We start from the raw sequence: 18,248 nt of genomic DNA on the forward strand, positions 1-18,248 counted from the left end.
TGGCTGTCCACCAGAGTCTTTCCTTTCATTGGCTGATTGTCAGGGGTCTCTAGATTTGCCATTTCCTCTGACCTTCTCTGATGACCTCGAGGTTCTGACCAGTTTGACCATCCACATATGCAAACGACCAGCCTTGTGAAAGATTATTTTTGGATAAAAGACACACAGTGATAATGTGACAAGTCTATTTGAAGATGATTGGATTGATGTGTTTTAGAAAAGCATAAAAGAATTTAATTGATCATTTACAACATGGATATATTTAATATATGATTTAAATCAATTTTCATTACGCATACACATTTGATGATACACAATATTAGTGAAAACACAAGATGCAAAACGTTCTTGGGGTCAAGCGGGTTCTTCGAACACAAAAAGAATCCAGATTCATCACATCTTCAGACTTCCACTTGAAGACTAGTTCCTCCTAAATAAAAATTTAAACACCATCCAAAACACTGACTTAGGTTTTGACAATAATAAGTCTAAATTCTTCTCCATAAGCCTGAAATTCTCAAAGAAGTACAAATACAATCCTAAAGAATCTTTGATTTCCCCCCTCCCACTACTACTGCCTCTCCTTTGCTCTCAAAAGCCCCCTTCGTTATTTTCTTCATCCATCAAAGGTGGCAGTAATAATTAATGAGAACCTCCCTGTTCTTGCTGCATTATGCATGACAGTCTTGCCTCTGAAAGCAAAGGGTAATGGGGGGTGGACAGGGGGGGAGGGGCTATGGGTCACATAAATACACACACACGCACAGACCATATCTCAGGGTCCCCGACCTATGCCCACAAAGCCAAAATTGTAATTAATTGTCCCCCCCTCTCTTACTAAATTTAAAAGTAGCCATTTCAACACAAAGGGTGGCCAAAGTTGGGCGATGTAAGGGAGTGAATGTGGCCTCAAGTCTTAGTGGGAGCAGCTGCTCGCTACAAAACTTACCTGCATACACTTTTTGGATTTGTTATATGAACATCTACTTGGTGTTTTTTTTTTTTTTTTGCAAGTCTGTAAAACTGCTTTCAGCTTTTATCCTTGCATGCAAAAAAAAAGAGAAAAAAAAAGGCTCCCCTTCCGGCTGTTGAGGACATAAAAGCCTGTCATATCTTCACAATGTCACCTTCATTCCAACTTTCTGCTCAATCATATTTATCTATTTCCTTACACCAACCCTTAATCACTTCTCCCAAATTCCCATTAACCCATTTGTCCACTTTGTCCATACAACTCATATCATGACCCTTTGAGGGAAGAGCAGAATGTTGCCCAACATGGAGACAGCTGGAGAAAATTGGATGAATGATCAAAATGGGAAAGTTGTATTGAGACTTTCTCAGACTTTTTTTTCCCCACAGTGTGTTCATTTGATCAGTCTGGAACTCAGATCAAGAAAGAAAATGATCATTTGCAGCCAGCCGCAGCACATCTTCGCCAATTTATGATTCACTCAAGCTGGCTCACAAACTCATAGCCCAGGCACTCTTTAGGTATCAGTATCAGTTCAGGTGTACTGGAATTGGTACTGGTACGTTGTTGTTTTTTAATTAATACTCAGCCTAAAGTCTCCCCTAGCATCTTTTCACACAGTCCCTCATCCATCCAGTCTCTCCACCTTGTCATGCAATGCCTGTCCTTTTTCTCTGTCCCTGTATGCTCATTCCCCCCCTCTGTTATTTCAGAGGAGCACTCGACACTCAAAAAGATGTAAAACAAGAAAAATATTGCAAACAAGGCAAAAAAACCCAACCATTTAATTATGGAGATGAAAGAATAAACATTTCATTAGTCGAGCTATTGCCAGTTTCCGCAATTTAGAAATGTGTCTGCATAATTAGTGACTTTTTTTTTGCATCCTTCTGAAAACGAAAGAAAAACATTTGAAGTGAATTTGGAATTACTGCGCTTGTGCATACCAAGTAGACTGTTCCAGAACCAGCACTAATGAACTATCTGAAGAAGTTTCTTCTTTCTCTTTTTCATTTTCTTTTCAACCTCGACCCATTTTCCCCAACACTGTCACACAATATATTTCACAACCACAACGTTTGTTCACCCACAGGTGCAAAGAGGGCTGAAACATCAACAGAGATTATAATTTGGTGTTCTACGTGCTGCTGGAGTCTGACCATTTATAATATTCTGTCAAAATCCCACCCCAAAAAAACAATGCCAAAAAAAAAAATCAAGCACCACGTCTGATAGCTGCAGTTGTCCCTCCATGTGTGCATGTGTGATGGTACTCAGGGTTGTGCTGTGCCCCGCGGTCCCGTTACGACTGTGTGCGTGCCAGCAGAGCCCTCTCGTCCTCTTCCCTGTCAGCTGCTATTTTTGCCCTGTTCTTATGTAAGCTGCTCCTGACGCGCTGGAGACAGAGGCAGAGTACGGAGTTGGGATGGTGAGAGCATCCCCAGCGGACACACACTCTCCTGCACGTGCAAACACACACATATCCAGAACACACACACACAAAGAAGATGCTACATATACTTAGGGGAACGAGTGTGTGACATACAGTGTATGCAAACATACACAAACAAAATGGAATGCAATGCTCTGCTGGCTGTCGATGGTGACACTGCACATACAGAGGCAACGTCAAACCGACAGTGTTGGAACACGGTGTGCCTTAGCTACACTATACGTGCGCACGTGTGTGTGTGTGTGTGTGTGTGTGTGTGTGTGTGTGTGTGTGTGTGTGTGTGTGTGTGTGTGTGTGTAGACTGTATGTACATGTAGCTGGGAACATCACATACATTACTGCAGTCACAATCATCATCGTCTCTTTTACAAATGTATTTGTATTTGTTATGCTTGATCTCCAGTTTCATTAAGATCAGAGCGTGAGTTCAATTCTCCGTATTTAAATCTGTGTGATGTGATACTGACTCGAGTGTTCAGGTCAGCAAACACATGAAAATAATGATAATGGTAAGATTTTTATTAATGACATTTTCAATTTCATGTGTGAGATTAGTTTTACTGTGTATTAATGCTGCTTGAGTTTTGCAAAACATATATTATGTTATATATATATACACACACACAGTATATACTATATATATATGTGTGTGTGTGTGTGTGTATATATATATGTCTTTGTATACATGTGTTTATATATATATATATATAGTTTCAGCCAAAAGTTCCGAACTTAAATTACAATTCTAGTTAAGCTTAGGCTTTGTGCTCTTCTGTATTAATTATTAAGTGGTTCATCAATCAGGCATTGTGCTAAAACTGATTCTGAGATTTTTGTGTCTAATCAACATGTATAGCTCAGACGAATCCATTTATTTCACTTTTAATACCTTAAAAAAAAAAAACACTTCCAAGTCATAAAACGTACAACTTCAACATAATCAAATGAAGACAAATAACTCAACCCCCACAGTGTGCACACACGTGCCGCAATCTCCATAAATTAGGCTCGCCTGTGTGTGTGAGGGTGTAATAACTGACACCTGGTAATGAGCACGCCATTTTCAGCCAACCAGCAGAGAGCGAAGGCGCTGTGTTAGAGTTGTGGGGGCTGCAGAAGTCACAGGTCAGGGTTCAAGGTCACCTCCTATGGGGTTTGCCTTTAGATGGCTGGGGTATCCCTAAATTGAGGGAGGTGGTGACACAGGGGGACATGAGGGGGTACCCCAGAGGGATTTGGCGTGTGTCGCAGCCAGCTGAGGTTAAGTTATTATATAAAAAGAATATTCATGCTCAACTTAATTGTCAGAAAGTAACTGCCACCGGTTTTCCGTGACAGATGGAAGACAGCTTGATTTATGTTTATATCGTGATCGCACTGACTCCAGTCATGTGTGATAAGTAATAAGCTGTTTTTGAAAGTAGCAACTCAGGCTGAAAGACAGAAAGTCAAAGCTAATAAAAGCGATTATATGTTTTCACCTATTTGATAGAATTGCAATCGATCTATTTTAGGAGGGTGCATGCCACCTCTAGGTGTTATCAATTCAGGACAGCCGCTCAGTCCATCTTAGCTGTGCATTTGCGTTTTCTGTGTCTAACAGCATATGCCTGCGATGTTCTCTGACGCAGCATCAGAAGCCCACAGTGTAAGTACTGCATGGCCTAAAAATATAGAGAACCAGGAAGGAAGAAAGGAATGAGAAGGAAAAGAGAGGAAAAAAAGAAAAGAGGAGGAAACAAAGAGGAAGGGAAAAGCCTCAGTTGTTAAGATGAAGGGCGAAGAGGCGGGTTAGGGGGGATGGAAGGGATGGAAGAATGGGGAAAGGGAGGTGGGGGAGGATGAGGTGCAGGGAGGAGAGAGTGACTAAGAGATAAAAGTGGAGTGAGTGGATGAGAGTGTGTTTGTGTGATGAGCGGATGGCCGCAGGGAGCGGTCGACTCACTGCGCCGCTCTGCGGATGTGCTGACGGGCTCCGGGGCCTTTAACTCACTTATTCGCCCCTCTGCTCACCGCAAAGAGGGTGGGGGTATGCAGGTGAGACGGGTGAGGTAGATGTATATATGTGTGTGTGTGTGCTTTTGCATAGGTGTGTGGGTGGGGAAACAGGAGGAGAGACGGAAACCGTGAAACAACATGAGAAAATGGTTGAAAAAGAACAGAAGTAGAGGTTAAAAAGGAAAGACATGACAAAAAAAGGAATGGTCAACAGAAAAACGGGCACACGGCGCAGCTATGGAAGTAACGGTAGTTTAAAATATAGGGCTGGATTTCCAGGTTGGCAGGGTACAGATGTGGCAATAAAAGATGCTTCTCCTCCACTGGGAGGTGGGGGAACAGAGAACTCAGGGCCTGTGGTACCAAATAAACCACTGAACATGTCATCAGTGGAGCTGTGTGCATCTTCTGCATGCACAGTGTGTGTGTTCCGCCTACTTGCGTGCACGCTCAAATGGAGAAAGCTGTTTATGAGTAGGCATCATGAGCACTTGTGCGTAACTTAAAGTGAGCAGTATGCTTGCGGACGGATATGTGTGCACAATTGATCTGCAGCGTGTGAGAGAACAAGATGTGTGTCATCACTCCAAATACATCAAATCACGTTTTCAGCCTTGATGATGAAGCAGAACCAGTGTTTGCCCTCTGACATGCAGACATGTCACTTCGATGTGTGCTGGCTTGTTTCCACGCACACACACACACACACACACACACTCACACGCACACACGCGTGTGAAGAAATGATGCTGAAGAGTTACCTTAAGAAACTTATAATTTGGGAACATGTTGACTTGGGGGGTGGGTGGGTGGGGGGGTCTTTATGCAACATCCCAAGGAAGCAAGCAGATTGAGACTAGCGTTGCTGAATATGGAAAGAGGGCACACAGCAAAGGCTGCTGGGAGTTTCTGATTGGCTGTTAATGTTGCTATCCAGGCTGGGATTGGTGGAGCTGATGCAGCTCGACATCACGTTGTCGGGACTAAACCCTTTTGAACTGAGGCAAAGCAGAGAGGCACAGATCTCAAAACACACACATATATGTGCGTACCCATTTGGAGATGCACAATCATAGATGCCGTAAAAGGAAGTATCGCATGCAGCTGTGCATGCATCTGTGCGTGATACTTCCAACATAACTGTGTATGTAAAAACCAGGATGCGTTCCCTGTTGATGCAAGGAGAAAAAGGAATTCATAATGTTCCTGGGCTCGTTTCCATGTGTGATGATCTCTAGTGGTTCTGCACTGATGAATGGGGAAAAAGCAAACTTCATATTATTCTCCATTCTCTTTTAAGCCCAGCTCTAAGGTGGTCAGAATAAATTGGAGCTTAAGCATGCGTGAAGGCACAGCCAGCAGGCCCCTTTCCACCACTCCACGGCACATTTGTCAAATCAGAGGAATTTCTTTTACACGTGAATCCGGAATCAGAGAAGAGAGAGAAATGGCAGGGATTCACATTTAAGTCACGTGTAAGGAGCAACGCTACCAGAAAAAAAAAATTGTATTTGTGTCGGTGGTTATTTTGGAATGAGTTTCCTGGTCTTAACTGTGACAAAAATAAAAACAACAACGACAAGGAGGCAAGTGCGTAGTCAAAAAGCAGTATGTTATTAATAAAACATGAGATGAGACAGGGGTGTGAGTCAGGGGAAATGCATGGCTACTCTTTTGGCCTCACTGCTTTTGCCCTGTGGCGTGTCAGCTCAACTCCGCTTCTGCCTTTGCCCATGGTAAGACATGTCTCCGCCATTGACTAGAATGTACAGGAGAAGAGCATCTTGTGATCTGGATGATGTTGTTCTCGGATGAAACTCAACGGAAAGAGTTTCTTCTCCCTCTGCCTCATTTGTTGGTCACCCCTAGGTTAGCAGGTGAAGTGAAATGGGAAGAATATATGAGAACATGCAGCTGATGCGTCGACTCTTGTATGTATTCAGCGGGACAAACATGGCTGACATGTTAGTGTATTTAGGTCACACAAGAGATGACAAAACTGACATGGACAATGTTGTAGTGTGACAGTGTGTGTAGCACGTGTGTGCAAACTGGTTTGAAGGCTGAAGGCTGGGCCTATGAATTTTTGATGCATCTCTTACAAACTTGTCGTGCTTCTCCCTGAAGTCAATATGAGGGAGTGAAGCACCTCTTTGCCTGTCCTTTCTTTGTCACACACACACACACACACACACACACACACACACACACACACACACACACACACACACACACACACACACACACACACACACACACACACACACACACACACACACACACACACACACACACACACACACACATTAACTTTGTTACATCACCTCCTCCAGTGAGCAGAGAAAACAAGAGAGCAGGAGACTTGAAGAGATGGAGAGATGGGTTTTGGGGGATGGGATTTGTCTTGTATTTGGGAGGTAGGGGTGGGAGGTGAGTCGAGAAGAAGAGACATATTTCATGAAATAGGACACGTGAGGAGGCCAGGATCTAAATTAAACGTATGCCTTATACTGCACAGACCACGTAATATAAATATAGAAATCAGAACCCAGTTATTTGGGGAAATTTTAATTGATCAAAACAAACTTTTAAACTTTTCCTATAAATAATAACCTCATTATTGCTATTAAAGCCCCACCCCCCACCCCAATAAAACATGCAAAACACAATAAAATACACTTCTACATATATTATTTTACAAAAACAATTGATAATTTTGGTATGAATAGTGTCATCCTTTCATCCATCAGCCCATATGTTAGGTCTGTAACAAAACACTGGATTACATACACCGGATAAAGAACAAACCAAAGACAGCCTCCAACACAGAGGCTGTAATGCAGTTAGGGTTTGAACATACACCACACTGGTGCGTCTGTCTATGGATGGCTGGATCTCAGACACATTAACACTGTCTGGCATTGACTTACACCCATGAGACCTTCCCCCACCATAAGACAAACATAGGCATACGTCTGGGCATCATCCTTCTGCTCTAATACACCTCCCACCCCCCACGGGATGGAGCTTATTAGAGGGCATATTTTTGGTTTAAGTCATATATGTGCATGTAGCTACCTTGTGTTGGATCGTGGCCCTCCCAAAAATGTTTGAGTAGCTCCTCGAGGCTGATGGCTGCAGGGGAGAAGACCACCCTCACCACCTCAGTGTGACCCGTCAGACCTAATGGAGAATTTAGAAATTGCATTAATTCACATATCAAAAGACAGATTAAGAGCAGCATCCTTCTGTGCTTTGTGTACGGGTCACTGAGTGCATGTGCATGGTTAAATCCACACAGAGCTATGGTACCGCTCATGGCACAATAGGAGAGTAAGAGAGTGTGACAGAGAGAGGTGCAGAATGAAATTTAAATTTAAGAAACCTAATAACCGTTAGCAGCCGACGCCAATGAGAAAAAAAATCTACCGAAAATTTCTTCTGAGGGTGGGATCAATATCTCTAAAAAGAAGAGAGAAGGGAGTGTTTACCATTGAGATCCATCAATTTTCTTTGAACAACACTCAGTGCGTGTTTGGGAATGCTGTAAGGCTTCTTGAATACATGTCTGAAAACGCACTGCTTACCTGTGAAGTGGTATATCCAGGTGTTTTTAACCATTCCAGTTTTTAAGCATTCCACGGGCACATAATTCTACATATATTTACAAAAACCAACAAAGTTCATGAGGTATAAACATAGACCCCTTCAACAGAGTACACATAACCATGCCTATCAGCACTTTAGGATATTTGAATGGTGAAGATCATTAATATAAAAGTTGTACATTATCTAAGAGTACAAAAAAATTCTACTCACACAAAACTCCCAGTAACAACTTGTTTTACAAAGTATTATTGAGCCAATCGTTTTAAATAACGGTGAATTCCGAAAGAGGGCCTAAATCTTGAGTTGGGCCAATCGCTCCAATTCCCCAACTGATTAAAATTAAGAAAAGTTCAATTTTGGGACAACTTGATAGCATCAGCATCAAAACAGCACAGACTTAGGAAAGAACTGAACTGAATCCAGATAAAATACCTGACATTTGAGTAAGAGAAAGAATGCTAAGTCATGCTAAGAAAGAACTTTCAACTCGGTAAAGACAAGACAGCTGGGATAGGTTCCAGTTGACCCATGACCAGATAAGCAGCAAAAGTCAAGATTATTAGGTTATAATGTTTCAACTACAAGAAGATAGGAGGATTTTCCGTGGTCCCTAAACTCATCATTGAGAATTGTACACCATGTCACTGGAAGTAGTCCTTCCTAACTGTATTTTTGGTTGGTGATTTCCACTGCAGACCAGCAGCACCCAGGATGCTCTGACCCACTCACCTCACCATTGGTCACTGACAAACCCGATCACTTCTTTATTTTCCACCAACAGCTGGCATTGAAATAAGATATATTGTTCACGTCAATATCAGTAGTTGGAAATGTTATTGGGGATCTGTTTACATGTTAGTAAGACATGCCAAATGGTGGAAAACAGAAGTGCATTGAAGAATAGAAGGATTTTCAGAAACTGAGACTGTTCTTGTGTCAAAAATGGAAACCTGAGCTGAAAAGTGAATCGAGAGAGAGAGAGAGAGAGAGAGAGAGAGAGAGAGAGAGAGAGAGAGAGAGAGAGAGAGAGAGAGAGAGAGAGAGAAACAGAGAGAGAGAGAGAGCGATGCATGAGTGAGAGGGTGGTACTCAGCTGCCAGGACCCCAGAGTTTCAACAAGCTGCCTACAGGCATTCACAAACTAGGGGGAACTTCTAGGCTAACATGCAGGTGAGTGCACACACACACACACACACACACACACACACACACACACACACACACACACACACACACACACACACACACACACACACACACACACACACACACACACAGGTACAGAGTACACTGGCCTGTAAATTCCATGCCACTGCTCTGAGTCAAACTTTTATCTCTAAATGGCATTGGCCCAAAGGATCTTCTCCTGTCAACTGAGGATTTCACCTATTTAGACAGTTGCATCTCAGTCAAAAACTAGCAATCTGTCATCAGTCAGTAAGACGAAATAGTCAGTGTCTGCTGAAGACTGACTAAATATGATTAAAATGCATTAAAAAAAGCAAAATATAAAGTGATTTAACAGAGTTATTCCACCTGAGGGATATATCTGAATTAAATGTCATTTATTAAATTAATGTAATATAATGCAGTGGTGTCACAACTGTGCATTTTGAAAGCAATACTGAGTTGTGTAGCATGTCCTTGTGAAAGTTTTAAATATTCACATGTAAAAGCAGAGCTTGCAAAGCGGACATCAGCTGTAGAAGGAGAGAGGCAGGAGGCAGCACAAAGGGTTTTCATGCCCGTCCCCTCTGAATGGGGTGAATAGCTAAGAATGATGCATAACGACACCACTGGAGCTGCTAGAGCGTCAATGTTTCACTGAAGGACACTTCAGTCAGGGTGAACAAAGTCCCCACACAAACCACCATTGCCCCTATTTAAATAAAACAACAGCACCACTTCCTTGTTGTTTTTAAAAAAAAACTTGTGTTTATTTCTTTTTTCTTTCTTACAAGCAGCCTCTTGTGGTTGACAGAATAATTACTGTATTCTCTAAGTAGAAAAGACAGAAGTGGTGCTGTTGCACCATCTTGAAAACATTTCAGAGGCCGTTTTACAGACATGGTGCAACCAAGACCCATCTCTACAACATCTCTTGCTTCTTTACACTGAATAAGACAACAGAAAAACAATGGTGCGCTAGTGTGTGACGTTAAATAGCAAGAAAAAGAGGAACGACATATACCGTTATAACACAGCAGTGTAAAACATAGGCGTCAAGCAGTGCTTTGGATTAGCATGGCAATATAAGATTTACCTTCCCCCTTAAGTGCTAGTTGATCTCATCCTCTAATCGGATGATAAGGAGCTCCCAAAGGTTGTGCTGTCTCTCCAATTAGAGGATATTTTACGTTGATTTCTCCTTTAGGCCTTCAGGTTTGGGCTACTCATATAGTACGTAATAAAAAAAACCCCAACCCTGCCTTTCCACTTCACGGATGTGTGATTCTGTGCTGTTGCTTCTTCCGCTGTTGTCACAGAAGTGGAACAAAACTGACCATCATCGTGGCTTCGTTGCCTTGTCTTTGAATGTTCATGTAAATTCCATCACTGTTCTATCTGCTCCCTTCATGTAATAACCAGAAGTTTTAGCAATCAAAACTTGAAAATATTGATATGATAATCGATATGAAATAACCACATGATTCATATTTTCAAAGACACTGACATCCTGGACAACCATTTAGTTTGGGTTAACCCATCAAAACAAGTAGCACTAAAGCACAAAAGGTTACACAATCATCTCTCCTGCTGTAAACAAATTGGTCAAGATAAAATATGTTAAGTGGTAGAAACATCTCCTCATCCCTCAGCTGTCTATCCTCCCAAGACAAATTTGACTGAGCCTCAACCTCTCCTATTTCTGTCTGTCAGACCATCTTCCCATCAGCCTGTCCTTCCATCCTTCCCTGACTCAGCTGACAGTTCCATCAACACCTTCTCTCTATCCATCTGTTTGTCTGCTGGGCTGTCTGTCCTGTCCTGACCATGTTGACAGCTCCTTGGTCTCATGACGTTGCAGTGTTCTGCTCCGTCACGGTCACTGGAGCGATGCCTGCACTCTCTCAGCCGATGGACAGGCAACCATTCCTCCTCATACTTCCTCTTCCTCAAATTTTCTCTCCCACTCAAAAGTTTATTTTGCCCATTCCCTCTCTTGCTGCAGCTCTAAATTTTTCTGTCATCCGTCTCCATCTTCAGCCCCCTTCATGGCTGACCATCTTGTTGCTGGGAAGCTGACAGAAATAGAGACTGGGAAAGGACTGACAGATAGGAAACATGAAGGGCTCAGCTCAGAACCTCTGCCAGCTAAACCCAAAGCATCCTCCCCCTTTTCTTCATGTTCACCACAGTATCCTCCTAAATGGAGAAACCCCCACCTAACAGTTCACAAATCCTAAAATACAAGATGTGTACACACAATAAGATCGAGTGTGACATCTTCATTTAAATTATGTATCAACACTCTACATGAAACTGTCTGAATCTCATGTTGAGGAAAACAGATTGAACACATTTCAGATGTAAGGTAGCCGGCCATTTTTAAGAGTCTTTAACAGCAAATATTAAGATCTGGATCCAACATCATGTCACCTAAATCATAATCGCCAACAAAAATCCTATCTATGGCTCTTTATATGCAGTTACTTGTGTTGGCAAAAACACTGCAGTACAGCACAGCACAGAGCCCAATCCTTACAAGTAGGTCATGGGGGGTGGAGATGGGGGTACAGCCCTTCTGGAGTAGCGCATTTTGAGTAGTTGCCTGCAGATGAAGGGGAAGGTGGCGGGAGGATGAGAGTGCTGCACTTAAAACACTCGTTTTGACTCTGTAGCTTCTTTATTTTCCTTTACAATTTTTTGGCTTTTTGATCCCAGACTGATCTGACTGAGAAATGTTCTGGCAACCCACTTCACCTCCTTGCACACAAGGAGCAGGAGAAGAAAACAAATATCAACAAGTAAGAGATATATGTAAGAATGTGCAAATAAACACACAAGATGCCAAGTGCATTACCTGTGCAGACCTCTTCGTAAGTGGGGTTTAGTGTAAAGCCGCCGGCGTAGCCCACTTGAGTGGAGAAGACCCCTGGAAGCCGCCAGAAAAGTCTCTCCACTCCCCAAAAACAGCCCATACCTGCACATGAAAAGAGTGTCCAAACAAACACAAAGTGTTAGTGTTTCTGTGATACCACAGGGAGGCCAGCATTTCACAAAAATGTGTCAATAATCACAGACTGGCAACAGGGGATTCCATATTGGGTTGATTCTGATTGCAGAAATGTGTGATTGTGCAGTCTCACCAAACATGATGGTCTCCATGCCTTCTGGAAAAGGCTCCACTGTGGGATTCCCATTGACTGCATGCTTGTCTGTGATGAGAAACAGTGTGTAAATTTGAAACTATAATACTCCCATCAACAGTACAAATCCCAGCACAGCCAGTAAAGTGGCCATTAGCAGCCAGGCCTCATAGGTATGTGCTTCGTTTTTAAAGGCTGACCCCGGCCGGAGGATCAGAGGAAGAGGCTTCTGTGCTGAAGACATTTAAGAGATTATACGGCTTTGACTGCTGTTCTATGCCTGCTGTTCTTTCCTCAATACCCACAATTAAACAGAACCACACTGTTATTTCCTGTTCTCTCTTGTTCTGCTGCATGTCCTTGAATATGAACATTTTATGCGGTTGTCCTGGCCCCACCGGTCCAATAAAACCTAAGCAAACCAATGATGGCTCTTCAGGGACATGTGCCTGTATAAATAACTTCAAGAGCAGGGGTGGACTTTGCAAGAACACCCAGTGCTGTATTAAATATACTTTTTTAAGTAAAATAAACTGGAGTACTGAGAGGTAGCAGGGGTAATGCTCCACTGCCAACTGTGCTAAATAGAATTAAGTGAAAGGGGAAAATGTGTGTGTGTGTTTGTGTGTCACCCACAGATGTGGAAGGAGGATTAGGGTTTAAGACGACTGAGGTGACTTAGCAATGCAAATCTGCACTAAGCAAGGCTGGTTTGTGCTGCAACCACTAACAGCTTAGGCACGTACCAAGAATGGATGCTTGCCATAAGTTCAATGTGTCATTGGTCTATAGCTGCTCTCTAATGTGGTATGTAAAAACGATTTCTAATCTAACAGACAAGGTTATATTTCATTTCATAGATAGGCTTGGGATGATCTTCAATTGTGACAACAGGTAAACGACCAGTTACCTGCAGTTTAATACAGACCGAGTGATTACTGTGGAGCCTGAAGCATTAAAAATAATCTCTGCCATGCCTGGGCCCTAAAGATTAATAAGTGTTTTGAAGAATAAATGATGCAAAGGAAGGGACACAAAAGTTGAGCCTGTCTTGTGCCACCTTGAGGGCACTTTCTCATATTAGACAAACCTGTTTGGATTTTCTGTGCAATAACAGATTTTAGAAGCATGAAGGACTTTTAAAATGTCATAAAATCGCTCGGTAGCTCTCGGGCGGTCGCGTCCTACAATCCTTTTGTTTGACAGTTGGGTCTTTTAGCAGCAGGTTGCTTGGCATTGCCAGGTCACGCTCAATCAAAGTATAAGTGTTTCACTGGCTGTGCTGGCTAAATAATCCCAGACCAATGGGGTGATTTAATGTGGCAGGAGTGAGAAAAATATCTTCATCCATCTTCTGTGAATTTGTTTTGTCTCAATCGCCTGCTCACTCTCGCCCTCTTGTCCTGTTCTTCTGACCACGGAGATAAAAGGCGCTGAAGCTGCCAAATGACGGGGAGAAAAAGAGCAAGAGAGCGAGTGAGACAAGTGTGCGATAGAAGAGGAGGAGTGGGAGGAGGAGAGTTCAGCCTGCCAAACAATAAAAGGAGTAAATAGCCTGTGAGAATCAACAGATGAGGGTTGCTGAAAGGCGGTGAAAGATTCTTTTGGCTTTCAGACCATCATGCCTTTGGGCACTATATAAAGAGACTAATCACTTCATCGGAGAGAGAACATGGGGTAAACAAACAAGGACTCAAATAAACAAACAAAAAAGAGAGGTAAAAATGAAAACAGTGAGGAACACACCGACACAGCGCTGTCCAAAGAAGCCAAATCTGAGCCAAAGCTCCCCGCCTGCTCATCTCACTCAGCTGCGCTCCTCACTTCACACTTTTTTCATCACGCAACCTTCCCATCATCCCTCGCTCCCCTCTTAGAAAACGCGCACATGTGCACATAACCAGTCACATAATCACTTACACATCAACCTCTGCTGTGGGTATTTCTCCCATGGAGTCGTTGGCAAGGATCCAGGTTGTGCCAGGCTGGCTCTTTTCAGTGTGCCTAGCCCAGCATTCCCCCCTGCCAGCGCCAGCGCCCACACCCCACTCTGCCAGAATTACCCCAACTAACACACACAGGCGCAGGGAAAGAACTGTCTCAATACCTTCACTTTGCCGCCCCACCACACCACAAAAAGAAGAAGACGACAAAAAACAAGCAGAGAAAGTGACTGACCGATCTCAAAAAGGAGGACAAACGGGCTGAATGTAAGGGAAGGACTCATGAAAAGGAGCTTTTTTCAAACTTGGATAGAGATTTGGGCGTAATTTCTTTTGTGCACCTTTGTTTTTCAAGGATATTTGAAAAGCACAGTACAGGCTATACAGTACAGTGAGACTGAGGTGGAATACTTTGGTCACCTTTTGTTGCTTTCAGCATGGCGGCTGCAGGCGGCTGGAGGAGAACCAAAGCAACGGACTTGCCACTGTGCCACTTTTTTTGTATCGTGGTTACTATCAGGCGAGGGCACAACAAACTATTTCTTGTTCCACAGATAATAACTTGCGGTTTGACTTATTTTGACAGGTATTTAGCCCGTGTTACCCCTTCTAACTATGGTCCTGTGTTTCTCACCCGTTACACTGAAGTCCAAGCGATGCTGCCCCACATGCAGAAAGATGGGAGAGGTACTATCCCTGGATGGCAAAACTGGGAATGAAAGGTCGATTTCCAAGCTGCTCTGTTTATTTCCTTCCAAAAATCCATTCTCTCTGTTTCCCCCTCTCTCTCTTCCTCTTCCCTCCCTCTTGCCATTCCTCTTTCTAGCTTCACACAGGTTGGCAGAGAGTCAGGCACGAGTCGTCGGAGGAGGGTGACGCTTTATGCTGTTGCCAACTACTCTGCTGTATGGAGGATGGGTTGGGGCGAAGAAGAGTGGGGGAAAGCAGGGGAGGGGAGAAAAGAGGCAAGACTGGTGGGAGGTGGTCCATTTTAAAAGAAGCTTCCGACTTTAGTTTTCCAAGTTTAGATTTTATTACAGATATTCAACACTTAAAAAGTGCTTTAAAACACAGACATACTATAGAAATTAAAGTGTAAAGATGTGCACAACAGAAGTTTGAGAATTAATCAAGATAAAAACAGAAACCATCTTAAACATAAATTTAAAAAAGTCAGAAAAAAAATCCAATCCAGAGTCTCTGATAGTCTCCAGCAGGCTAATCCTGTGTCAAACAGAGACAACGTAAAAAAAACTCCATCTCAGGCTCTTTTTAATCTGACACAGGTAATAAACAAATGGAAAAAGGCTGAGAAAGCTCTTGTGATGCAATAACAGATGTAGTTTTATGTGCATGGTTGAGAGAATGAAGAGATATGGAAACAATTAAAAGGATGTAAAAGTTTATCCTGAAATGAACAAGCAGAGCTCCTTGATAGGAGTGATGAGGTCTTGTTCCTGAAACCTTGCCAAAAAAAACTGGTGAAAGCAATTGTACATGAAAACAAGAAATGGCATCATGAAGTAGGGGTGACAATAGTAGTGAAGTTTCTGAGTTTGAGGAAGCCAGACGGGATAAAGGGATTTATCTGCCCATTCAAACGGGTTCATAGTGTTTTTGTCTGATGGAGGAATTTGTGAAGTGGCAAGTTGTGAGGACCAAAGAGTAAGATTTCTGTCTAGCCCTCACTGAAGTGAAGGAAAGAGGAGGAGTTAAGTTAAAGGAATGATGGTGCTCTCCTCTAACAACAATCAACTCAATTTGGTATTGTGACACTTGCTTTTAAAGCTGCCTCTGTTCAGGCTGGGGAAACTGTCAAGCCATCCATTCATATGGTATCTAACAGAAGCAGCTGCTATGGAAAAGATTACTTACTGTTAGAAAAAGGCTCTATTATCACCTTCTGGCAAGATCATAGACTATTCAGACATTCTCAACGACACAGTCCCTCCATGATTTGCCTTTTTTGGGGGGGTTTGTTGTACCTGATTTTGTGGCTGGTTTTCTCAAAAGTTGTAATGTGTGTAGTAACATTTTCAGCCATTCCCTGAAATCTATTTTTCAGGGCTCCTTGACCTTCAAGAAAAATATGGAATCAAGCACCATGTAACAGAGATAGTAAATGATTGCGCAAAAGTACAGTGCTACACTTTCATGAAATGATATACTTGACATGTCTATTTCTTTGAGCGGTCTTTGTTGTGGTGCCATTTCATAACCTCTGTTTAAACGGGGCTTACGTTTCAGGTCGAGGTCAGATCACACAACGTACTTGCACTGAGGCAAGAGTTCTAATCAGTAAGTCACAGTAATGCCTATGAGCATAAATCTGTCTTTTATTTATCTGTTTGTATAATTAATGTTTATGCTTTCCCATTTATTTACTCTCACTTTTTTCGCCCCCTTTGAGCTTATTGCAAATGCCAAAAAAGCAAGGGCATCCGGAGACAGCAAAGACAGGAAAACAAGAGAGAAATGACAGACAGACATATATTTTCCCCATGAACCTGCTATAAAGAATTATAGTTAAGCATGTAACGGAGATTGATTTTGGTCAGCTGACCTTCCCCACCCTGTATGGAAGAAATATTGGCAGTATATCCTGTACTGACTCAAAATAATAGCTACTGTGCCCCTACCATGTAGCAATCTGCCACTGAATCACTCTCGCCAAGGTCACAGAGTACGATATAGAGAGTAGGAGATACAGAGCGAGGGAAAGGTAGGACTTCTGAACAAAAAGCTTCTATAAAGAGGCTAGAGGTTCAAGCACAACAATCAAAATTAGTGACTTTCATAGTAGAGAGGTGACAGATACATGGAGTTATAGACATACACATGCATATAAGGCTGGGATTGTACAGGGCATATGTGGAGATGCTGTTGTGATTCCTAAATTACTCATGCTCAGTGGCCCACACCAAACAACACAGAAGCATGCTATTCCAACGTGCACACACACACTACAACAAGCCCATTCCCACCTAAGCTACCCCCCACGGTGAAAGGGGAGGAACATTTTTCTGCCATGCGGTGTCTCCGAGCTGCTTCGACAGACGGAGCAGGAACTTACGATGGGGCGGAGCCTTCAAGCGCATAATGCCCAGATGGGCCCCTGGACGCTGCTGCAACACTTCCTCCTGTACACGCGCTAGCTACCATAATGCATATTATGGATACCTCCGTAAGTGAAAGTAGGGACCAGGTTCAAATCAAAGCATATATTGCTTTTGTCCCACGCTCGTCTTCCTGCCTCAAAACAGCACAATGAAAAAAGAACTTCTTCAATCTGTTTTAACCTGTTTCCATCATTAACAATTCAGGATTTTGCTGACAATTCAGAGTTTGGAGTTTGTCTCACACTTCAAATTTCTTTTGACTAAGAAAATATCGAACATACTCAAAAAACAAAGCAGATAAACCTAAGGACTGTTTGGTTAAAAAGGGTCAAATATTTCAGATTAGATTACCAGGCTACAACTCAAATAGAGAAATCACTGATGATAAAGTGTGTGAAAATGTTCAGTCAAGAATCATAAAAAAATTAAATATAATACTAAATGTATAGCAGTTGGCTTCCTAAAGAAAGAATGAAAAAAAAAAAGAATTTGCTGTGTGTGTTATTTTATCAATAAAATAACACATGCAAATTTGCGCCTTGCACAGTTGATTATATGAAATAATTAAAAACACAGTTTAGGACCCAGGAAACTGCAATGAGAATGTGTTGCATTGTTTTGCAATTTTACAGTCACTATATAAATCTTTCTTTTTATGGCAACAATCAGTTGCACCACTTTCACCAACCATTAATTTATTAGTAACATTTCAACATTTTCAATCATATGACCTGAGAATCAGCACTTTGCACTGCACTGGATGATCACTGTGTTTGTCACAGCAGTGTGATATAAGACTTATCTTATCTCTTGAGCCATAGACCAATGGCCACAATGACTACT

The 18,248-nt window shown here is 42.4% G+C and overlaps 1 protein-coding gene across 3 annotated transcripts in view; it reads right to left on the reverse strand.

Moving 5' to 3' along the window:
* The window catches only part of msrab (methionine sulfoxide reductase Ab), a 51,610-nt gene that overhangs the window by 12,658 nt on the left and 20,704 nt on the right, over positions 1–18,248 (reverse strand). For 2 of the 3 annotated variants that reach the window (XM_068339546.1, XM_068339544.1), the window contains 3 exons: positions 12,344–12,412; positions 12,058–12,177; positions 7,503–7,607 (listed from right to left, as the gene is read on the reverse strand). In XM_068339546.1, the coding sequence (XP_068195647.1) occupies positions 7,503–7,607; positions 12,058–12,177; positions 12,344–12,412 (294 nt within the window). Of the gene's footprint in view, positions 1–7,502; positions 7,608–12,057; positions 12,178–12,343; positions 12,413–14,920; positions 14,978–18,248 lie in introns of those variants that run through there. The other variant, XM_068339547.1, reaches the window with a different exon arrangement.

This window comes from Antennarius striatus, chromosome 17 (genome assembly GCF_040054535.1).
Source record: "Antennarius striatus isolate MH-2024 chromosome 17, ASM4005453v1, whole genome shotgun sequence".
Lineage (NCBI taxonomy): Eukaryota > Metazoa > Chordata > Actinopteri > Lophiiformes > Antennariidae > Antennarius > Antennarius striatus.